The sequence below is a fragment of the Podarcis cretensis genome (genome assembly GCF_951804945.1).
Source record: "Podarcis cretensis genome assembly, chromosome: 9".
Classification (NCBI taxonomy): domain Eukaryota; kingdom Metazoa; phylum Chordata; class Lepidosauria; order Squamata; family Lacertidae; genus Podarcis; species Podarcis cretensis.
Window position 1 is genome coordinate 44,196,940 of NC_137178.1, and position 17,523 is coordinate 44,214,462.

The following is a 17,523-nucleotide window of genomic DNA, read 5'->3' on the forward strand; positions in this document are numbered from 1 at the left end:
AGTAAGTTCATTACCAAAACTGTAGCTAAATTACTTTGAGAGCAATGAACCAATGAATATACAAGTAAAAAGTCTCATCTAAAGAAATGTAATACTACTTTCCTACCTATTAACAGACATATTTGCTAATTTTGCAACATTTTTGTGCATTAACTGTCAGGTTTTATTGACTGAATCAATATTTGGTTGAGTATATTTGCAGTTCAAGGACAGTTATGCAGAAAATGTATCACAGTTTTTAATACAACAAAATTTTGCTACTTAAGAACCAATAGGCTATTTTCCCTGGCTTTGGGAAAAAAGTGGGGAAATCTGCACTTGGATTTGGTATAACATGCCAAGTTAAAAGCACAGGAACTACAATATAAAACAACAGCAACAACTGTGGCAACTTTGTTCTGAATCTCTGTTTATCTCTGTCATCATTAAGATTCATGGTTGAGAAGACACAGATTTAATTAGGACTGGGTTCTCTGAGCCTTGGTTCAAGGCTTCAATCATTGGTAAAGTCGTACTTGTAGGTAATGGCATTGAGTGATTTGGTACACAGTATAAGATTGAGAAAGAAAGGAGAGATAACAGGCAGAAAATCCAAATCCCAGGTGGGAGAGGTGAGAGAAAAAATCTGAGGGCAGCCTAGATACACAATATGACTGCTGAGGTATCAAGGTAAGTGCTGTGAAGAGTTCTGCAACCGAAATCCCCATGACAGGTTACTGGAGATTGGGTAGGGGGTGGAATCCCATCTAAGCTTGTAGGTCTCCTGACAAAACAGATCCATTTCCGTTTTCCCCCCAGAAGTAGTCCCTGGATATACTGAAGTTTCAAATTATTTAGGAGCTGCCCTACAGAAAACATACTATGCAATCAGTAAATGTGACTGGTCCTGCCTAAGGTCCCAGTCAGGTATAAATGAATCCAGGACTAATATTGGATCAGCCAGACTTAATGATTGCATTTTCTGTTTCCTATATACCACCTTGATGGAGTTATAAGAAAGTGGTAGAATTGTATTTATTATTTAGTAAGGGTTGTGTTCAACTAATATTTACTCAGAGGAGACCTATCACAATTAATGGACAGGACTAACTTAAGTTCATTCATTTCAGTGGGTTTATTCTGACTAAACATTAGTTGAATACAACCTTATATTCAACCTTAAATTCAAGAAAAATGAGGGCATGGTTAGGATCCAGAATTGTGCAGTGTGGAACTCTACACTTGTCTTCTTTTGTAGCATCTCACATCCATATTTGGCTATACACATCTTCAAGTTCTCTCCGCTGATTTCTGTTGTTTGCTTCCTGAATCCACAGAAGCCCTGCTGCTAATTCTAGATTGCCCATCCAGTGCTTAGGTGCAATCCCCTTGGTCTTTAAAAATTGTAGGGTCTCCACACTAACATTGGCTTATTTCGTTGGCCTGAAGAGTCTCTTGCCACAGGTCCTGCAAATGTCCATTTTAACTTGGTCTCCCTTTCCATGACTCCATAACTGTCAATCTTTGTCATCTTAAATAATTAATTCTTTATATCTTTTAATGATAAGTTCCATGGAGAGCCTAAAGCCTTCAAAAATCTGGTCTGGGTGCTTGGGGGGCCAGCATGGGAAGTGCCAATGGGGGGCTACAAAGGGAAAGGGGAATCAGCAAAACTAACTTCCCTTCTTTGACCTGCAGGAGTGTCCATTTTAGGCACCTCGGCTTGATCCAGCTCACTGTTCAGAATGGAAGGAGCCCTTCCATTCAAAGAGCAGCAGGTCTGACTCCAACCACAACATAATTAAAATGATGTGTTTTATCTATAGAAACCACAGAGTTCTCCAGACCGCATAAATTCCCCACATATAGGCAAGCTAGTTATGTGCAGTTGAAATTTCCTTTCTCTGAAAATTCTGTAGGCAGGGTTTTTTATCTCAAGACAATAACCTTAGAATAATAACCTCAGAGATAACTGCTGAATCTTGTTTTATAAATAAACCCTTGGTAATCTACAGATGCTTTATGGGCATTGGAAACAAAGATGACCCCAACAGTTGCTGTTGTTTTTTTTAATAAAAAAAATCTGTTTGAGATTGAGTCCCTGGAAAGCCTTTGTTCAGCTCTGCATACCTAGGCATATCATAAAATGCCAGCACAACCTATTCCCAGAGAAATGAGGTAAAGAGGCATTGCTGTGTATGAGATGCAAGAGAGGCCTGTGAAAGACCCTGTGGAAGAAATTTAGACAATAAATCAGAGTCAAAAAAGCTTTTAGCCTTATGCTATTCTATAGGCCTGGCAGGAGAAGATGGCCATGAACCTCAGAAGTCAGTAGTATTCAGAGCACATAACCTCTTCTTAGGTGATAAGACTTTGACATGCAAAAAAGGCCCTGGTGTTAGAAATTGATCTATTTAATGGTAGCGAAAAGGCATATTATTTTTTAAACATAGCCTCTAGACACAAAATGCAGGAAGCAGATAATTTTCAGCTTGCTGTGGGTGAACAGATGAAAGGATTTATAGAAGTTGCTTCATAGAATGTGACAGAGTCACAGCTGCTTAACCGGGTAACATGGGGAACTGTAATGGATGTTAAAGAATAAAAAGTGCAGGATGAAATATTAATTGGGCATCAAATATTCAACTCATCTGTAAATTACTGCAAAATATTTGGGTGGCAAACTTTCCTCTCACTTCATTAACAGGTAAACAACATGAAATCCAGATCGCCTGAAACGGAACAGCATTATTTAAAAAAATATTCCAGAGGAAATTCAGATCTAACCTTTATTGTTAAAAGTAAGCTTTTGAAAATTATCATAATAATAAAAATATCAATAGTGGGTTTTTTTTAAAGAAATCTGTTTGAAAAATATTATAGCTGAAAACCTAAGATGCTATTCCACTAAATCTTACACACAGCTGCTCCACTGAAATTAAAGAATATGACTAAGTTAAGTCCATTACTTTCAATAGGTTTACTTTGAGTTGAATACCATCTTATATTACATCTGTGACCCGGGAAATGGTGCAACAGAAGTTCAAGCAGTTTATTATGCTGTTACAGTGTAACGTCAATGATAATGTTCGATATATATGATGTCCCATTCCCACAGTTCTATCACGAGCAAGTGTCACACAAATAAAGGGACCTCAAGGTTAGGATATGCTTGCGATTCCTCTGTTTCAAACATGAATAAAGACACTTTTTAAAATGTCATCCTGCGGCCTTCAAGGAACAGGGATCCAAGTTTGAAATATATTCATAGGATATCCTTGAGAGTTCATCAATCAAAGCGTTAACGGTGACCTCAGATGTTCACATGACTTAAGATGAGTCACCATGGCTACTTTTGAGGAATCTGACACGTTCTGGGGAGACAAAGAACCCCTTTGGAAGATGTGTGAGAGCATGAGGATTTAAAATGCCTTCTCAACAGACCTAGAGGGGGTGGGAGACCTTACAGTGATGGAAGAATAGTGAGTCACACATGATTCCTCTATGGTTGTTATGTCTTAAGTCAGTCTTATTTTAAACATCATCATCACCATCTCTATAGTACACCCTGGAAGTAAGTTATTTATTTATTTATTTATTTATTTATTTATTTATTTATTTACTCACTCACTCACTTACTTAGCATGCTGCCCTTCATCTGCAGATATCTGGGCAGTTCACAACATAGAAATATAAGATTGTGTTGCCACCCTTTGGACCTCATGTGGAAGAGGCGCATGAAGAAGGGCTTCAGATGATGGTCACAGGGTCCTGGTCTGGAGTATATTATCCTTCTGTGGCTAACATAATTTATACAAATGCACCACCACAGTATGAACTCAGTAATCATTGTTAATGTTGTGAAAGAAAGACAGGGGACACTAAAATAGTAGTGGCTCAATTTAGCCTGCCACAGGTACATTGCCCATGCACAGAGAAATCTTTTCTAGGACATAACAGAGCTGCCTTTAGCTAGTCAGGTGACAATCCTTGGAAGTAAATCCTACTGAATTCCACAGGGCTTACTCCCAGGGTTAGGGTTGCAGCCCCAGACTTTGAGAAGAGCTCGATAGGTTTATGGAAGGGGGCACACAAGTCTCCTATTCCCTGTAAGGTGACAATCTGACTGCCTGTGCGTGCGTGCCACAGACTGAAGGAACAGGGTTCTATTATGAGCTATAGGATCCCCACCAACTGAGTCTAAGGAGCAATCCTAGCTTGGGCTGGATTTTCCAGCCACATCTGCAGTTCTGCCAGTTCCTGCTGGTCAATGCGGAAGGTGGAGTGGGATGTTTTGCACCTGTTTTGCTATGCAAACTGGCACAGCCTGAAGACACAGTTCAGGGACCTCCTCAGAATTGGAAGGGCTTTGGTTCCAGTTGATCCATTGCAATGTGCCCAGCAGAAACACCTAAACCCTACCAGCAGCATGGATCATGGGTTTAGGATTGCTCTGCTTGTCCTTTAGGAACATAATAGAAATACTTGTCCTATTGTTGTTTAACTGACACTCTGAATGTTAAGGCCTCCCAATCACAGGTATGAAGCTAATGTACCAATGAACATTATCTCACAAGATGTAGTGATGGCTGCCATAGAGGATGCTTTTAAAAGAGGAACAGACAAATCCATGGAGGTTAAGGCTATGAATGGCTACTAGCCATGATCGCTCTGCCTCTACTCTCAGAGGCACTGTGGCTGTGAATGCCGGTTGCTGTGAATCCCAAGTGGGGAGAACATTGTTGCACTCTTGCCCGGTCTGTGGGTTTTTCATAGACCACTGTCTGAACAGGATGCTGAACAAGATAGGCCTTTGGTCTGATTGAACAGGCCCTGCTATCTTTCAGTTTATGGGCTCACAAGGACACAACAGGGTTTTGTGAACTGCAATGTAACTTTATTTCCAAATCACATTTCAACTCTTAAGTTTATGACTCCTGAATTTTGGAGTTTGCATGAAGTGTCTTGTGGAGTTAATTATTATACTTCTGTGATTATGCTAGAACACAATACATATAAAATAAGTGTTGACAATGTGCAAACGGGCATGTTACGTATATACAAAGGACTGAAAAATCTCTTAGGACTGAGAGATATATTAAGTTGTTCCAATACTAATAGGAGTGTCAAAAGGGTTTACCAGATTACCATCTTTTGTTAAAATTGCGCCAAGCTGTCAAAGAAGCTTAACTCACTGCTTCTTGAAGACAAAAATGTAACAACTGCAGGATAAAATGCTTTCACAGTGTTTTTCATTGACTTTAATCTTGAATTTCCATTTTGATGATGAATTGTTATCATCTTAGTAGTACTGGCTTCTCTCGGGAGCAGAAATGTGACAAGAGTGTGTTATCTGCAGGAAACTTTAAAATAAAATTATATCCTCCAACTGCAACCAAAGCCAAAGCTCAGACTATTTATTTCCTTTTATTCTTGCTAACAGCAACAGGCATCACATAGTCCACTGAAGGTCTTATCCATCACTCCATTTTCCTGCCTGCTATAAAAGCCAGCATATTAATCTCCTAACAAACCACACTGTAGGTTATTACATCTTTAAAATCTAATCTCAAATTCTAAGTGTAAGTATAATGTAAATGCTTTGAAGGTTTGCTTCATATTAACCACTTCTCACCAGTAAAATCAAGTTTCTGATTTTGTTGTTGCTGTCAAAGAAATCCAGCGGAAGAGAAATGGATGCTTCATATCTTTTACTTCTGTACAGCCCAGTGAGATATAAGAACCTTTATCGCACTCAACAAAATCCAGCCCTCCCAAGCTCCTCTTTAGAGGCAAGCAGATGATGCATGAGGTCCAAAAAGCTATCTCCAGGGCTGTGGTGAGAAGGTATGTCAAGACTGAACTTTATATTGTGAAACTTTTTTTTCTTTTTTCTTTAATGTGCATTACTGCACATTCCTTTAGACGAAGAAGAAAGCTACCAAGGCTTATGACCAAAACCTTTCATCTGTATTAATTCATAAAAGTTGTATAACTCTACAACACAGAGCAGGCTTTGCGACAGGTTTGATGTCTGGACCACATGGAACTTTCTCTCGATAGCAAGTTGGAAGACATATAACTAAACTAGGGCACTTTCTTTTTTTACCCATCAAAGCCAGAAAAGCAGGTGTTGAAGTGTTCTGTGATGGATTTACGCAGCGGAGGGTTACTTTGCCAAAAGTAGAACCTAAGAATAATGGAGCCGGTATATATATTGTGCTAATGGAGAACAATGGAAAAAGAACTGTATGATGGCAGCACAGGTTAATCTTGACACTGACACATCTGGTGATGCAGTCATTGAGACGAAGAACATGGAGAGAGTGACTATAGGAGAGAGCCAGGGCTCCTCATTATCTCTCTTCTAATGCCACTATACTAGCTTCCTGGTAGGTGGATCACTGTTGCTTACTGGGAGGGAGGGAGGGTAAGGGTAAGGCAGCAGGAATCTCAGCAAGGCACTTCTGTATAATATACTACTCTCCTGCTTAAAACTTTTGGACTTTAATTTTTTCCTCCTTTGTTGCTATCATCATTCTATTTTCAACAACATATTTGCATGTGAGTATTAATTTATTCCTGCATTGCAGGGGATTGGACAAGATGACTCTTGGGGTCCCTTATGAAACTAGATATACTCAGGACTTCTTTTCAGGTGGAACTCACCAGAACTCAGTTCCAGCACCTCTCAAATGGGCGCCATTGCCACTGTAAGAGAAGAAGGGAGTTGTTCATGGTGAGTTCTGGTGACTTCTTTTCTAGAAAAATAGCACTGGGTATACTCATTGTGCAAGAGCAACCGACAGATTAGGTTGCAAATAACACAATATAGGTCACTGAAAAATTCAAATATGGGCACTGACGGAGAACTCTGGCATGAGGATGCCATGGTGGAAATTGTTCGATGGGACTGAGGGAACCAGATTCCTTATTTTAAAAATAATAGCAATAATAATGTTTAGTATATTTACTCACCATAAAGATTATCTTTTAAAAGTTAAGCACCTTGAAGTTCCATTGATTTCACTGGGAGAGAACAAAACAAGTACTTCAGTTTTCTCATTGAAATCAATAGGAATAAGTTCAAAGTGCTTAACTTAAGCATGATTGTGTCTCCTATTTACAATAAAATCAGAATGTCTGCTACCTGGTTCCGAGAGAACCAAGTAAATATGCAGCTAAGAGGCTTGGCACAATTATTGGGCATGCTGTAGTAAATTATTGCTGAAATCAATATTACTTTTCAGATTTACAATTCTTGGTTTAATCCTTTTGCCATAGCAATCACTTCAGCTCTGACTTATACAAGGCAAACCCCAAAAATCAATCAAATCTGAAGTTCACAGCAAATGTCTGTTCTGTTCACTTGCAAACTAAAGCACAGTGACAAGGAAAATGCTAGAATTATCAGGATTGAGCTTTCTACTAAAAGAGACCTACCATAGGGAGGTCCTTACAGGTGATTTATGTTCTCATGCGCTGGCTGGTGATGTTCCAAATTAGCTTGATAGATGGGAAGGAAGGGACTGAGCGACAGAAGTAAAACACATGCTTGGTGTTTTGTGCTGTGTTTGCTCAGCTTTGGCAAAAAACATTTCACCTGCCTCACATTTTATGGTTCGTAGTACTTCTTGAATGTCTTATAAATTCAGATTTAAGGTTTATTTTATAAAAAGAAAATAAGAAGTAAATCATCTCCTTACCTATCGTATTATTAAGTTTTACTAGTCAGGTTCTTGGGTTTAATTCCAGAAAGAATAATATTTTTCATGCTTTGCAACCATAGCATTCATTATTTCCCTTTTATACAGTGCTTTTAGGAAAACAAACTGTTCCAATATCTTTGTTTCTTTCAACCAAAACAACCTTGTGAGGTAGATCAGGATTATCATCCACTAAATAGTTCACAATGAATGAGCTCCATGGGGAACATATTTTGAGAAGTTTGAAGCAAAGGGACATGCATTCTGTCACTTGCTCCCATTCCTTCAACATTTGTGACCACTGATAAAGGCAGGGACTGCTGCCCCATAAGGTATGGAAGGGACAGGATCAAATCTATGCTTCCAGGTGTCATAAGAAAGCTGCAGAGATAGTGCAGGATAGTGCGCACCCCAGAAATGATCTCTTTCAGCTTCTGCCTTCTGGAAGAAGGTATAGGGTTATAAAGACTAGGCCTAGCTGCCTGAGAAACAGTTTCTGTCCAAATGAGATTTTGGTTTTAAACACAGTGTAAGGTAGTCTCGGCGTTTCCGTGTGTGGCGCTGGTGCTGGCTCACCAGTGCAGCCTTGTCACGCTGGCCATGTGACCCGGAAGTGTCTTCGGACGGCGCCGGCTCCCAGCCTCTTGAGTGAGATGGGTGCACAACCCTAGAGTCTGTCAAGACTGGCCTGTACGGGCAGGGGTACCTTTACCTTTACCTTTACCTAAGGTAGTCTCTATGGGAGTTTATTGCATTTAATTATGGGGTATCAGAGTTTTTAGGGGGTTAACCAAGCTGGGATAGCTGGGATAGCAGGCTTGTTGGTTTTTGAATGTCTGATGTAGATTTTTTTTCTGTATGGGACAATGACAATAAAGATTATTGTGTCGTATGATGAATGGTGATAGGCTTTTTAAAAATGCATACAGAGTAGGGAGCGGGGGAGGTAATGATAATGAATACTGAGACTGGGGAATAGCATACAAAGAAGAAAGGAACGTGATTTGAGGGCAGGGGCTAGGATGAAGCTATTGGTGGAATAGTTGGAAGGAACCACTGAGATTACCACTGAGAAGGAACCAAACTTAATTTGAGGAGACCAAAGCTTAGTGGTAGAGAACATGCTTTGCATGCAGAATGATCCAGGTTCAATATCTGGCATCCCCTTCCCCTCTTAAATAGAACAGACAGCAGCTGAAGGAGAACATCCTGCCTGGACAGCTTCTGCCAGTCAGAGCAGACAATATTGGGTTAGGGGTCAGCAAAAATTTTCAGCAGGGGGCCAGTCCACTGTCCTTGTGGGGGGGCAGACTATATTTTTTTTTTGGGGGGGGGGGATGAATGAATTCCTATGTCCCACAAACAACCCAGAGATGCATTTTAAATAAAAGCACACATTCTACTCATGTAAAAACACGCTGGTTCCCAGATCGTCCATGGGCCGGATTTAGAAGGCGAATGGGCCAGATCCGGCCCCCGGGCCTTAGTTTGCCTACCCATGGGTTAGACAGACAAACTGCCTGACTTTCTATAAGGCAGCTTCTTTTGTTGCTAACATCCTGCCTTAGAATGCAGGTGGCACAGTGTAAATGTGAATTGGTTGTGGCGTGTGTGATTTTAAGCAGATGATTCATAAGCAGGAGAAGAGCACTGAACTCTTCTTTCTGTGCACCAATCCTCTCCATACAGGCAGCACCACCAGCTGCTTTATGGAGGTTTAGCACATAACATTTAGTGTAGGGATATGAGGTGCGGGGGGGGGTTGGCTTCCCACACCTTCCCAAGAGTAACTTCATTTGCCATATGGGGCTGCTGATTGGTAAAAGCAAAATAAACATACAAATAAAAAACAGCCGGAGATTCTGAACACAATTCGCCCGTGGCAAGACTGGCTTTGAAATGTGTGGTTTGCTTGTATTAACAGTCCATTAGGTTACCTGCAAAGTTCACATTGTGATAAATCAACTACTGTTTTCTTTTAAATATTAGTCGTACTGAGGTGTATTGCATCTACCCAAGCATATGTAACTCTAGTGATTTCAGTGGAACTGAGCACAAGATTGTGTGGCTCAAGCCTGTTGGAGAGCTTCTAGGAATATTATTGTGTGGGGATGAGAGTCAAGATATATCCGTTTTGTAATGACAAGTTTTTATTAGGCACAGTTATGGTCTATTTTGACTGTGTAAGAATTACTGCTACCAGGTGGTAAACAGCCTCACTAGTGACTATTAATTTCATTCAATTTCACTTCACCACCTAGACAACATAGCAGAGAAGCTGCCATTTGAAGACAGATGGCACTTGTGACATTTACTTGTAAGAGGCCACCAAATATATCAAGTAGTGTTTTATTCTTCAGCCAGATAATCAAATTATTGAATAGTATCCAATGCTATGAAACATTCTTAGAAGTGATGTACTGACATAGATGACTACTGTAACTATAATTGTGCTTCCTTCTATATATTTATGACAATGTCAGTGTCAGCCTAGCTAGGAAGAGGAGAAGCAGCAGAAGGCTGGAAAAACATTTGAATTATGTGGTAATTTTCTCAGCAGCTAAGTTCACATTTAGAAATACCATTTCCATCTCCAGTCATTAGAATTAGAAAGGTAATCTCAAGGATCTACAAAAACCACCAGTCAAAAATTAATTGCAATGGGAAGCCAATCTACACCTTAGTGCTACCTGGCAATAAGCCCCATTGAACGCAGTGGGACTTTGTGTTGTGCAAATGTGTATACTATTGCTCTATAAGTTTTATACAAACCTTGGTGACTAATAATGCTCACTTCAAAACAAAGTGAGTACAGTACTACATTTCTCTTTGGTCATGGGGGGGGGGATGTTAACTAGGGGAAAAAATCACCTTCCCACCTACACACCCCTGCATCCAACCCCCATTCTCATTTAGTTACACTTTCTACCATTGTATTTTTTTTTGTAGATGCACAAAGGAGGTCTCTCTCCCCACTTTTGATGCCTGACACTTCTATGGCAATAAGCCTGGCACGGAAAGCACTGGGAAATGGAATTTTGCTTGGTCAACACTTAAAGTTGATGTCTAGTACATCAACTTCTTCCATAAACCACACACCGTAAGCAAATACAGTACAAATCAAGGAAATAATTGTTGTTGATATTTATGCTGACTCCATGAAGCCACACATTTCCCTTCCATAAGATTTCCAATGCATTCCCAGATAATAAAGCCAAAAATATGACTGAACAGACCTCACACCCTAGATGTTAATGATTGAGATCTGATGGTGCCCTAACAAGCACACCTATTTGTACAAAGGTGGTCCCTGATTTCTTATTATTCCACCCATGTCACACCAAATACCATTCTGGAAAGCAGCTTTTCAGAGGGTTCTGGAGATTGCAGCAGGAAGGAGGCACTAAAGCCTTAAATTACTAATATCACTCTCTCTCTCTCTCTCTCTCTCTCTCTCTCTCTCACACACACACACACACACACACACACACTATTGTAACCAAACCAAAGACAAGATATTTATTGCAGGTTCAGTCAGGCTGTTTGGCCAGTTACTTACACCCTAAATTCCTGGAAGAGCTATTTAGAATTATATCTGAAAACTCATAGATTTCATAAACAAATCAGTTTCCCTGAAGAATGAGAGGCAAGACTAAGTGAAAATAAAGATACAATCTCTGTTACCTCTTAAATAGGGATCTGTTGTTACTTTTTGTCAGTATTGCTTTTGAGGGGTTGTTATTTCTGTGGCAATTACATGGATGCCAAAGCAATCCTTGCACAGGATGTTCTGGGAAAACTAGCAGGCTACAGTGATTTGACCTCTTTCCAGTTATATGAACCTGCCACATTTGATGATCTAGCCTCAATCAGAACATTCCAAAGGATGTCTCAAAACATATTATGAGACAGTAAAACTTTTTCTTATGTGTGTGTCTCCTATGGTTTCTAAGTACTTCCTATCAGTTACTGATAGCTTTACTTCTGTAGGTATGAGAAAAAAAAATAAAAAGTACATACGTGTCTTTCGAGCGGAATCCTCCACAAAAAGTGAAGAGATGTCTTCATCCACTCCTGCTTCATTCTTTGCAATACAGGTGTATGCTCCTGTGTCTTCATAGCGTACATTGCTAATGTGGACCTCGCTGCCATTTGCTGGGTGCAGAAGAAAAAAAGGAGTATGTGAGTTATGGTTTTTGTTGTGTCACTTTGCTTGCAAAATGAAACAGGTAGTATTTGTTTTAGCCCAGCCTGTTTAAAGCTTTTGTCTCTCCTCCTTGAACTCCCCTAACTGGGGGGATATAAAATGTGGCCACAAATATGCAGTTCGTCAATGATACACATTCTTCTGCTTGCTATCAGAGAGGAGCAATGCCTTTTTCTATTTCAGTGCCAATGTGTGCACATTTCATCATAGCTCAATCAATGCACGTGTGAACTCTCAGGTAGAGAGAGGCATTGGATTTGGTCTATAAAAATGCTAATTCAGAAACTGATATTCACAGATTAAAGGAGAAGTTATGTTAGTTGGTTAAACAGCATGTGCTTGGTTTTTTTAATAAACTTACCACTTCAAATTGGAAACATTTCCTAAAAAGATTACTTGATACACTCGCACAAAATACTAAGGTGAATTGAAAATAGCTATAGACAGAGAAGTAAAGGAAAACATATATGGAACAGGTTACTTGTAGACTTCAGAACTGTCAGCTTCACTTCTGAGGTGGAGTTAACACATCATACCTGTTGCTCAAGGCTCTGCCTGAAGGCATGATAAATAAATTACACCAGTTTAAAAGTTCACGTTGCTCTCCGAAGTCTTTGTAGTGCAGATAAAAAGACATGCCTACACTTTTACCTTGAAGAGTTAACTGTTTAGATAACTTTGGAGTTATATCAATCCCGTTCTTCAACCAGCCAAGCACTGGATTGGGGATACCCTCTGCATGGCACCGAAGGCTGGCTGTAACACCAGGCTCCCTTGCTTGGCTTTCGGGAAACACTCTTATGACTGGCGGAACTGAAATAGACAAAAAAGCATGATAAATCAAATGGAATGCAAACGCAAACATATTCTAAAAATTAATCAGTGATAACAACTGCTTAGCCGTGTATCATTGGCAAAGCAGAAGGAAATTGTGACATTGACCATCTTGACCACGAGTCCTGGAAGACCTGCACCCTGCCTTGTAGGCCTTTTCCTCCTGGGCCCTGACTGACTCCAGCCACAAAAAGCTATGGCTGCTGAACAGACTCTTGGGCTGGGGTTTTGTTCCGGGGATTTTGCTGAGGAGGAGGGGTTGTTGCTGTTGGGTTTTCTGTATATTTCAGATTTTGTGATTTATGTGGAAATTGTTCAGTTTGGTTGTGTATTTTAATGTTTTGCTTATTGTTTATTACTGCTTTTGTTGTAGTTATGCCTTTCTTCATGTTGTAAGCCACATTGAACATGGTTTGAACTGTGGAAAGGTGGCACACCAATAAAATTATGAAAGTGTGCATGTAAATGTCTCCTAGCAGATATTGACCTCTGTCGTATAATTTAGGAAGGGCCATAGCTCAGTGGTAAAACAGCTGCTTTGCATGCAGGTTCAATCCCCAGCATCTTGAGGTAGGGTTGGGACAAAGATTTCTTGTCTGAAATCCTAGAGAGCCCCTATCCATCAGTGTATACAATACTAAGCTAGATGGACTAAATGTCTCACTCTGAATAAAGGCAGTTTCCTCCTTTCCTGTGTTGTGGAAGGGTGAACATGTAGGGCCATTTGCCACTTGCCTACATACCCATTGTAAGTAGATAAATATTTCTGCATTGAAAATATATTTAATCTTCCTTTCCAAGTTGCATGAGAAAATTAAACTCGTAGAGTCGGAATCAATACATAATTAGTGAGGGGAAAACCACATTTCATGGCTGAGTGGCAATCAGAGGATTACATCTAGTCATTTATGACTATACTGTTACCTCACCTGGGATTTACAGTGTAAGACAAAACTACTGTGTGATGTAATTGTAAAATAAGAGTTGTCATATACAAATGTACCTCTGCATTAACAATAAAGCTCTCTAATTAAAATGGATTGCTTACACCCATCTCTTCAGGTTATTTACTTTCACTGCGATTGCAGTAGATCCCTACTAATTAAATTTTAATGCTTGCATCGTATGATTTTGTGCTAACTCCTTTCAAATAGAAAAAAAAATAAAAGTGATAATCTAGAGGTAACTGCAGGTATCTAAAGTCCACATAGCCACCTATTTCATAGGAAAACTTCCAGCGATGTTGTTCACAATCTAAGGAGCTCCAAATGCACATATACAGCTCTAGCATACATGAATCATGTAGGGCTAAATGTGTGGATGGAAGAATGCAGAGTCGGAAAAAAAGTTGAGGACATCTATTCCCCCCCCCCCCATATATCTCATAAGAAAAACACAAGTTCACAGAAAACCACACGTGGAAGATAATACCTTACAAAAGAGTCTTAAACCACATGGTTCTGAGGTCGTGCGCCTTCAACTTCTGGTATGATGAAAATGTACCATTTTCCAATAAATTTAATATTATCTCGCTTACCTTCCCCATCTCAAATAAAATGTGCTAACTTTATTATAAACATGATGTGCCAAATTCATAATAGTCATACTAATGTCACTAGAATCTCTCTCTACCCCATTAAACTAGTATACCTCCTAGCTGCTGTGAGAAGATGGATTATCATTTCCTGATCCTCCAGTGGAACCAAGTACAAATAAAGGATTCAAGAGAAGATTATATAATGCTGTGCTAATAATCTCAGCTGAAGATTTGTTTGCTTGTCTGGCCATTCTTGGGGGGAAGGGCAGTACAAAATATTCCTTAAAAAATGTAGGAAGGGGAGAATTTCAGTGAAGACAGACAAGGCCTGGGTGCACGTGCTCTTTCCTTTTCATAATTCTAGCATGCTCCCAGTGCCAACAACCCAGTTTTGTGTGCTGTGGGAAAGGCCCTCCCTCATGGGCTTTTCACAAATGCTTTTCACAAACACCTGACAGAGGTGCAAGAAAGGATTTTACTTTAAAAAAACAAATGAATGTGCTACTCTCAGGCACTCCACATGCAGCCTCTGTGGCTTCGTCCTCTCTCTGGAAAGTTCAGGTGAGAATGTTGTACAGTGGTACCTCGGGTTAAGTACTGAATTCGTTCCGGAGATCCGTACTTAACCTGAAACTGTTCTTTACCTGAAGCACCACTTTAGCTAATGGGGCCTCCTGCTGTTACTGCGCCGCCGGAACACAATTTCTGTTCTCATCCTGAAGCAAAGTTCTTAACCTGAAGCACTATTTCTGGGTTAGCACAGTCTGTAACCTGAAGCGTATGTAACCTGAGGTACTACTGTAATGCAATGTCTTCCCAGGGCTGTTCCAGGAACCACAGGAATCTAGAGAGGCTGTGGAATGCCATGCTAGAACTATGAAAAGGAAAGTACCACATGCTGTAATTTTTATTAAGGAGGTGCCAAACACTCTCCCTTGAAAATTTCACAGAAATGCTAATGTCTTCACAAAAGAGGCACCTCATTCTGGGGGCTGCACAGGAATTGTTTCCGAGAGTTGGTATGCAGAGTTCAACACAGTGTTAAATAACGTTGAGATGAAAATCATGTAGGTGGAGACATTTCCTAAGAAAGCAGCAGGAAATGGTCTCCATTTTCACAGGGATTTTTGGGGGGAGGGGAGGGGACTGGGAAAATAATGGTCTTATTAAATAATACTGTTGTTAATAGTTTTCATCTTCCTCTAAATATCTGGGGAGAGTTACTTTTGCAAAAAAAGGTGAGTGGGTAGCTGATCATTAATTACTTATGGACATAACTGATATTACCTGAGAAAGAAAAATCAGTCATACGAAGAATGCACTTTCCAACACTTTAGACCCTAACATTCCAGTACCATCTTGAAGCACAGTTATTGACACAGGAGAAAATTTGAATGATAAAACACAAATTATTAATTTTGACTATTATGAAATGCGATTATCTGTTTTCCGATGCAACCCAAGTGTTTAAAGGAAATGGCTCAGCATGACACCCTCATTATAATTATGCTTGCAAGAAAGAAATGACTTTGACGCATTTTGCACCTCAGTAATAATCATACACAAAATGAAAAGCATTGACTAGTTTTTGAAGGAGGAAATTAGAAATAACAAACTTTAATCTTGATTCTTATCATACGCTCCAGCTGTTCCTATTTATCAGCGACAATTTCTGTTTTCTAGTAGTTGGAAGTTAAATCTCAGAGTGTGGGATGTAACTCGTATCTACTTCTCGCGCTTGTAGATGCATATAATGGGAGTGCAAAGGCACCATGCAGTGCCTGCTCCACATTTCCACATAATGCAGCTGCTGAGGTGCATACTGAACTGTTGACAACCTAGTTTAGGACAATTATGCTTTTTCTAGTGCAGCCAGAAAAGCAACTTACAAATAATGAGTAAAGCCTTTAGAATGTGAAGTAGAACCTTGATTCACAGTGTGAGAATTGAGTGCTTTAGTATGCCCTCATTTCCATTTCTGAAGTGGTAGATGACAGGTTTTTATCCTTATCCTGGTAACCAATTTATTTCATGGTCATAGGCTTCCTACAGGGATTTTATTGTTGTACCTAGGTGAAAAGCTGCCAGCTTATTTGGCCTTTGTCCCTTCTATTCCACCAGTCCTAACAGAACCATAGAATTGTAGAGTTAGAAGGGACCCCAAAGATCATCTAGTCCAGGCATGGCCAAACGTGGCCCTCCAGCTGTTTTGGGACTACAATTCCCATCATCCCTGACCACTGGTCCTGTTAGCTAGTATGATGGCCTGGGAATCCGATTTGGAGGCTGAACCTGAGGAATCCCAGCCTGCACAGGAGTCCCCGCCTCCAGGGCCAGCTGAGCTGGGGCAGTGGCTTGAACCTGAAGGGCCCTCACCTGTGCCGGATCCTCAGGAGCTGAATCCGCTCTGGCTCCAGAGGTGATCGAGGACCCATTGCCTGCAGGTGCTCCTCTCCCAGCCCTGTCAGGAGAAGGTGAGGTTGCCTCTGGGTCTTGTAACCCTCCAGTCTCTCCGGAGCTGCAGAGGCTCAGGGCAGAGAGGCGGAGGGAACTAAGTTCTCACAGGAGGAGTGCTCGCCTTAAGGCCAGGAGAGGTGAGTCACCTGTGGGCCAGGACTGCCCTATGCCTCAGAGGAGATAACGGCCAGTCAGCCCAGTCCCAGGTTGCGAGAGCAACATCGTTGGTAACCTGTTCCTGCCAGCACCCTGACCTGCTCTCCTGCCCGAGTTCCTGACCACGCCCGACTCCTCGCTTCAGACCTCGCTTCGCCACTGACGGACAGCCTCCTCACCCTCGACCTAGGACCGGACTTAGACCACGCCGCATGGTGGTCTATCCTACCCTTTCTCGATGAAGAATATTAAGCCTCAGACTCAGTTCTGGACACTGTTGAACATATGCGCAGTAGCAGCCAACATGAGCATGCTGGTGCTAGTGTCTAGGTCTTAATCCTGAATCCCAGTGTTGCTATTCACATTCCTCACCTGTGTTTCCTTTCACAAACCTGGGGAAATTGGGGTTGTTGCAGTGAGATTGGCTGCTGCTGCTATTATTATTATTATTATTATTATTATTATTATTTATTTCAAATTATATAACCTACTTTATCTAAAGATCCCAGGTGGTGTATAACATTAGAAAATCATTTACATAGTATAAAAAATAGACAGGAAAATAATCACAGAAACAATCATAATAACTGCCCTCCCATACATTAAAAAGGCCACAGATTGTTTAGAGGCTGAAGGCCTGGGTAAAG

General features: G+C 40.6%; 1 protein-coding gene across 4 annotated transcripts in view; it reads right to left on the reverse strand.

The window, feature by feature from the left end:
• Positions 1-17,523, reverse strand: part of FSTL5 (follistatin like 5) — a 324,108-nt gene that overhangs the window by 43,636 nt on the left and 262,949 nt on the right. For all 4 annotated transcript variants that reach the window (XM_079991393.1, XM_079991391.1, XM_079991392.1 and 1 more), the window contains 2 exons: positions 12,544-12,705; positions 11,706-11,840 (listed from right to left, as the gene is read on the reverse strand). In XM_079991393.1, coding sequence (XP_079847519.1) covers positions 11,706-11,840; positions 12,544-12,705 — 297 coding nt within the window. The remainder of the gene's footprint in view (positions 1-11,705; positions 11,841-12,543; positions 12,706-17,523) is intronic.